Source organism: Perkinsus marinus, assembly GCF_000006405.1.
Source record: "Perkinsus marinus ATCC 50983 genomic scaffold scf_1104296930488, whole genome shotgun sequence".
Lineage (NCBI taxonomy): Eukaryota > Perkinsozoa > Perkinsida > Perkinsidae > Perkinsus > Perkinsus marinus.
In genome coordinates, this window is record NW_003216064.1 from 235,206 (window position 1) to 241,867 (window position 6,662).

At 49.7% G+C, this 6,662-nt stretch overlaps 2 protein-coding genes and 1 non-coding gene across 3 annotated transcripts; 2 read left to right on the forward strand and 1 right to left on the reverse strand.

The window, feature by feature from the left end:
• Nucleotides 1–42: 42 nt before the first annotated feature.
• On the reverse strand, nucleotides 43–5,477 carry Pmar_PMAR006424 (liver stage antigen-3, putative; the record flags this gene model as incomplete). The annotated part of the gene is made up of 25 exons (XM_002786962.1): nucleotides 43–237; nucleotides 289–420; nucleotides 483–601; nucleotides 648–789; nucleotides 835–912; nucleotides 1,171–1,284; nucleotides 1,328–1,501; nucleotides 1,816–1,968; nucleotides 2,173–2,268; nucleotides 2,315–2,458; nucleotides 2,527–2,666; nucleotides 2,710–2,804; nucleotides 2,855–3,021; nucleotides 3,075–3,216; nucleotides 3,264–3,412; nucleotides 3,459–3,569; nucleotides 3,820–3,906; nucleotides 3,954–4,124; nucleotides 4,178–4,299; nucleotides 4,355–4,500; nucleotides 4,549–4,649; nucleotides 4,754–4,858; nucleotides 5,012–5,078; nucleotides 5,187–5,316; nucleotides 5,381–5,477. 25 exons carry the CDS (start codon nucleotides 5,475–5,477, stop codon nucleotides 43–45), a joined length of 3,177 nt encoding a protein of 1,058 aa, XP_002787008.1.
• Nucleotides 5,478–5,493: 16 nt separating this feature from the next.
• Nucleotides 5,494–5,817, forward strand: Pmar_PMAR006425 (hypothetical protein; the record flags this gene model as incomplete). Its single annotated transcript, XM_002786963.1, has 2 exons — nucleotides 5,494–5,581; nucleotides 5,732–5,817. The coding sequence occupies 2 exons, from the start codon at nucleotides 5,494–5,496 to the stop codon at nucleotides 5,815–5,817; spliced, it is 174 nt and encodes a 57-aa protein (XP_002787009.1).
• A 481-nt stretch (nucleotides 5,818–6,298) lies between these two features.
• On the forward strand, nucleotides 6,299–6,380 carry Pmar_PMAR006426. Its single transcript has one exon. It is a non-coding gene; the product is annotated as a tRNA-Ser (tRNA).
• Nucleotides 6,381–6,662: the final 282 nt, after the last annotated feature.

Consider the following 6,662-nt stretch of genomic DNA (forward strand, 5'->3'; position numbering starts at 1 on the left):
TGCCGAAAACACCAAACTGCATTAGAGATCGCCCTCCCCGACCTACGCCAACGACGAAGCTATCTGCCTCTCCAACTCGCGAGTCTGGGCCTCCTCACGAGCCATACTCAATTGATATCCGACTATTTGTCTCCGCTGGTCCTCGAGCTCATGGCCCCTCTTGGTGAGCACGTCCACAGCATAGGTCTGAGCGTCTGCCAGACGCTTACCCAACTCACCCGCTTCCTCCTCAATGGACTGAATAGCAACGATAATTCTCATATACTTCCTCATCCAACCACGGCCTACTGCATTAGCAATCTCATGATGGATTCGTCGCTGGTCCTCTTCCAGACTCCTCCTCGTCTCCTCCTTCATTGCTCCAATATCGAGCTCCAACTTCGATGCTTCTTCAGTAGCGTTGGCCACTCGCGACCTCATCTGCAACAGTCCACATCAATTTCCCCAGCCGCTCAGCCAGGTGCGGTACGATATCCCATTACTTCCTTCGACATTCGAGCTGCCTCCTCATCTTCACCACTACTCAGCAGCTCCATATTGTTCGTTAACATTCTCAACGTCTTCTGCATCCGCTCCAACGTCTCTCCCAGCTGTGCAGACCCTGCAGCTCGAATCGAAAGGCCAGCACTATACGCCCATAGACCCACCAGCATGATCCTTGGCATCGATAGTGTCCAGCCCCTGGAGCTCCTTTTCCTCCGCCCCAAGGACCCCAACTTTCAGCCCTCTGATTTTCCCAACCTCCGACTCCTTCCTATGCTGCATTTCAGCTCTCGTCGAGGACTCCATCTGAAAGGAGTTCACCAAGTCTATGCTGCCGCTTTCGAGCCTCACCGTTTGAAGGGCCTTCTCGAGAGACACTAATAGTCCTCCGGCGAACTCCTTCAACTCTCCCACCTGTGGACCCTTAACCTGACAAGACTTCCTTGCACACCATGCGAGAATCTGTCAACATGAATTCCGAGAGCGTGAAACTCAACGATTATTCCACTTCTTCTTGCGCAGCCCCCCTTCGACAAGGCGAGTAATAGCCAGTATAGAGGTATAGCTGCAGGCTCAGTCACTGCTGCCTGAGCCCTGGTATGAACCGATAGGCAGTGTGATTATGATTATTCCACTAAGAACAGCGCTATTTCTCAGAGAAGGATTTCCTCGGACCACCCGTAATACCTGTTGGATCTCTCCCTCTATAGTCTGCTGAAAGCTCAGTAAGTTCTTCTCTTGCTCCATCTCGCTACTACCCAACATGTTTGCTACTTCCATCGGAGCGCTCTCTTTGAAGGTCTAACAATCGTGATTCCTCTACTAACGAGCAGTCCCTGCTTACCCCAGCGACGAGGAGCTTCAACCGGTTCATATCCTCAGCGGCCTCCGGCATCTTCAGGAGCTTCCCCAGGGAGTCCACCGTCTTGCTAGCTGTGTCCTCTGCATCCTCCATCTCACTCGTTGCTGCTGTAAGCCGATTCACTTCCCCTCTGTTCGCTTGCTCGTCCGATCGAACCTGCACAAAGGAGTTTCACCCGTGATACGACTAAAAACACTAGTGACAAACATATTCCATATTTCACCTGGTGAAAAACAATAGAGTAATCGGTTGCGGAAACCGAAAGTCACGAAGAATTTACATGAAATATTACACCACTTCCTCGATGTATAATACAAATGTAGATGAGGTCAGGGATCAAAAAGTGTCGGTCATGTTCAAGGCTCATATTAACGGAGTTTCAATATGATCTGATGTTTATAAGCAAAGGCTTGACTTCGACGAAAAACGGATGCAACTCCGCTGGATGTGACATACTCCCATTCACTCACCCATTCGTCCAGTCCCCTCGTTGAGTTCAGGAGCATCCTTTCCATGTTGCCTTCAATAGCAACAGCCAACGCCCGAGGGTCCAAACCGAGATCAGCCGATACAGCCTTCGCCAAGTTACGATCTATCCTCCCTTTAACAACGGCCCATCGTGCCTGCATCATCATTGTATCAACCAGTGTGGGGAAATGTGCACATGGCCAACTACATGTCGTAAAAACGAAAAAAAATTCTGAGGAAATTTTAGGAATTTTTTCATTTCTGAACACTTCTACCGCGAGTCGCACGAAGACTTGTATGATTAGTGAGGAAACTCCTCAATGCGGCAGGGGATGATTTTCCCCCTATTGTTGACTTACCGTTAGATTGGCTGATTCTTGTGCCAACAGTTGACGTCTCGACTTCAATTCTTCAGCCGCTTGCGCGAATTCACCAGCGATCATCCCAAGAATGCCCTGAGCAGCTCAGGTCCACCGTAACGACGCTTTCAGTTGAACTCACTATTGCATGGCCGGAGACACTCTTGAGCGACTCAGTAGACCTGGCCACCTCTTCTTCGACGATGTGGTCACTCTCAGATTTCATTTTCGAGATGTCATCGCCAAGATTCGAACCTGCGCCCTCCGCCGCACTCTTCATCGCCATCTGAAACGAGGTGCAACTATCAACGAGAGAAGAAACAAAATGCAGTTTCCTCCAGTGATTACCCTCACTTTCCCAATTGCCGTATCGAAGCCATCGCGCAACGTATCGAGCGCCTTGCCCGCTGCCCCACTAGAGTTACCAATCTCCTCTCTCATCTTGCGCTTGCTACTCTCCATCTCAAGTAGCCCCTTCCGAGCCGCCTTCAACCCTGCCAGCGGCATAGTCGCCAACACGAATGCATCTACTCCTACTTTTCATAACCGTTGCCAGCTTATCGCCATCAGTCGAGATAGCTCGATGAGCTTCTTCATCGCTCCTATGGTACTGGCCTTCAAGGGACGACATTCTGAAAAAAAACTCTTCCATGGCTCTACCACGATATACGATGGTCCTCACAGCGATGTCATGTTATTCGCAATCTCTGCAAGCTCAGCAGCCAGCTCTCGTTGAGCAGCATCGTCAAACTCCGCGACTTTGGCCATCATTGTGGCTTCGTTGGCGTTGACCAAAGCAGCAGACCGGCGAGCCTCCTCTCTGAATCTAGTCTCATCCTCTCCAACAGTCTGAACGAAAATCAGAGATGCCCTGAGATTACATACCGAGAATTTCCCCCTACCTTTTCCTCAGTGTGAATACTGTCCAGCGCTGCTGATGCCGCTTTAGTAGCTTCTTCCCTCGTCACGTCCATGGCACCACTCCCGGTAGCCTGCACAGCGCTGGCCAAGCGCTCATTAGCCTCAGTCGCCTCTCGGGTGGCACTGAGACCATGAACTCCCAAACTCAAAGGATAAGCTCAACTCCTTACTTCTCCACCGATGCGATTTTCACGTCCTTTTCCCTCCTTGATTTCTCAAGGCCGTCCGCGAACAGCTTTGCAGTGGCAGCCATACGCTCCTCCTCAGCTGCGCTTTTCGCCGATACCTGTTTAGTCCCCTCAGAGAAGCCTCCTACAGCCTGAAAGAGCAACCAATCAATAGATCGGGGATGCCTTATGGCCTACGTTAGCTGAGGCAGCATTCGCATCTCGGTTGAATGCTGTGAGTGTAGCATTCATACTGGTCTTGTATGCGGCAGCTTCACTGGCTTCATTTCGAGCCATCCACTCCATTTCCTGGGGAAACGTAATATTTTTAATAACGTATACTGCATTTTCCTATCTATCGTAATCCCTCTATCTACACTCAATGAATAGAGCTACCATAATAGCAAAGGAGAGGCATTTTGCTGTTATTGCGAAATGCCTCTCAGTCGCCAAGTACATGCGATGCAAAAAATACAAAGGCTATGCAGCAACATGAACTGTTGATCTAGATGACTCTAGGAGGGAGAAAAACGCGATAATAGGTGATCGATTGACTCACCTTCTCAGCTTTCTTAGCCGCCTTGACACCATCCAGGAGAGTGTTGCGGACCATCTCCTGTTGCCTTACCATACCACGCGCGAAACCCTGAGCGATCAGCATAGACACGGGACCCTCTCAGTCGGTTCGCTCACCGAAAGGGCTTTTTTAGCATCGTTTTTCGCCTCCCGCGATTTGCCTCTCATCGCCAACTCCGACGCCAGTAGAGCCGATGCGGCCTTCCGCGACGCAGCCCGCGCCTCCGCGTCGATCTGCTGCTTCTTTATGCTCGTATCCCTCTCGAGACCCGCCATGAGCCGTTGAGTCTATTAACCGAATAACAGGAGCTCAGCAGCCGAGACGGTCAACAGTAACTCACGCTAGCTCCAATGGTCACGTTGGTCGAACCAACGTCTACTGGCGGCTCTTTACCAATCTCCTTCATATCTTGATCGAGCTGGGATTGGATCTCCTGTACCAAGCCGTCCTTATGCGCCATAGCTGAGATGGGAAGCAAAATACAAGAACACAGAGTGAAGCTGATCAGCATTGATACTTTCCACGGCTTTTTTCAATGACTTGGCTCTTTCCAATGTACGATTAGTCCTTTCAGCGACGTCCGATGCAATAGATGCAACGAGACCTTTGACCACCGACACTGTACTCCACAGCTTCACCAGTGGGCTTCCAGTTGACTCAGTGCTGAGGGGAATATCCTCATGCCTACTCTACCTCCCGACTTGAGCTCACATCTGCTCTGCTCTGCCGTCTACGTCCTTATAGTGCTGCAGAGCCTTACTGCCAAGCCGTTTAGCCATCGCGGTGAAGTTACTCTCATATTCAGTGCCAGCCTAGAAAACAGGGCGCCAATTCCGGCAGCAGAATTGAGATATTATTCGTGACCGATCGAGATACGGACGAGTCAGTCGAGAAGGATGAAGCTAAGGAGACTCACATTAGCAATTTTAGACCGCGCAGCATCGAACATCGCCGACATCTCGCGGTAGACCTCCTCAGCAACCGCGCGGATCGCCACTGATGAGGGGCCTCGGGATTCACTCTGAAAATGGAATGTAACTGTGTTGACGCTGACCATAGTGCAGAACTTTCACGATTCCAAATACAGTGGTGATGTTTTGTAATGACCATAGTTTACGAAAGAGCGATTCACGCTTCACAGGGTAGAAAATTTGTAGACATACACTAACCTTACCAAGTTGACTCTCAGCTTCTTCACATCTTCCACAGCTCGAGGAATTGTGAACTCAAGCGATCCCACTCTGATCAGAGATACATAACGGAAAAGCCTAGCCGAGATTAGATAGATGAACGCTCGCTCAAGGTCGCAAATGAATAGTAGTGGGATAGGGGCCAGCGAACCAACTCACATGTCGTTGCTTCCAATAGCATGTTCAGCATCTCCTAGTCCTGCGAGGAATCCCAAAGCTCGCATCTTATGTGCTGCTGCTGTGATATTGTCAATGGACTGCAGCTGTACTGGTAGGGAAGACTGCAATCCTGAGAGCAATGTTTACAGTATATGCACGATACACGATTGTCACTGAGGAGGTGTGGAGCCTACGGTCGGAAAATTCTTTCACTTGAGTGTAGCGGGCTCCTTGGCATGCAGCGTTGCAGAACACGTTAGTGTTGTCGCCTTCAGTGAACTTCTCTCTCATCTCTGAACACCAATCGATGACAGAGTTCAACCCTATGTGGACTAGCTATCCATCTAGGAACACAGCGGACGAGATGAGAGGATATGCGTTCTTACCAGGAGACAGTGTGGGAATTGTCGTTGTAGTAGTGGTCGTAGTTGTCGTTGTAGTGGTTGTGGTCGTCGTAGTAGTAGTTGTTGTTGTTGTAGTAGTAGTTGTCGTAGTTGTTGTTGTCGTAGTAGTAGTGGTAGTGGTCGTAGTTGTCGTTGTCGTAGTCTTGGTTGTTGTCGTCGTTGAAGTAGTGGTAGTCGTCGGTGTGGTTGTGGTTTTCCGGGTATCTGAAAGTGGCACGACTGTTTGATGTCTCGCGTGGTCTATCGGCGAGCGTTTCGATCGATGTTCCCTTCAAACCTCAAAGTCCGAGTAGCGAACCTCTTACATGTATTGGGGTCACATATAGCTCTCTTCGTATACTCCAGCGATTGTCCGGGGGTAAATCCCAGCTGTTTGAAATATTCAACACACCACTCCTTGCCATGTGCCCCGGGAACCGCGAGGTTGTTCGGAATATGGCTCTTATGCCGGAAGGAATTCTTCCCGGGGGCATCACAATTATTCAACGAATACTGGCCGGGTTTAATCATCAACTTGATAGTCTCTGTAGTTCCCAAATCGCATCGATCATGATGGGCGTAGTATGATGCCTGGTCCTCCCATCCGACTTGTCCTGAAAGAGACGAAACTGGGAATAGAATTTTTCAAAATGTGAGCATTCTGCGAGAGTTTTTCAATACTTGATGGGTATCAGTGCTGATGCGGCGTGATGTTTCAATAAACCAAATGACAGCGTGTCCGAGTGGTTAAGGAGGTGGACTAGAAATCCACTGGGCTCTGCCCGCGCAGGTTCGAATCCTGCCGCTGTCGTCAATCGTATAGGCACACGATTCAACATTATTCCCCTACTGTTCGAGTCCCTAGGAGGCCACATAGAAGATGCAGATGAATAACTCACTCGTAATAGTTGTTGTTGGAGTAGTGGTGGTCGGTAGCGGCGTAGTGATAGTCTTTTGAGTATCTACAAAACTAATATCAGAACAGCCCGATTCCCTAGGGATAAATGGAGACATGTGGAATTCCGCGATGACTATGGTATTTCCAAAGGCTATTCTATTGGAGCCCAGTGTAAGCGCTTCTCTAACGGCATAC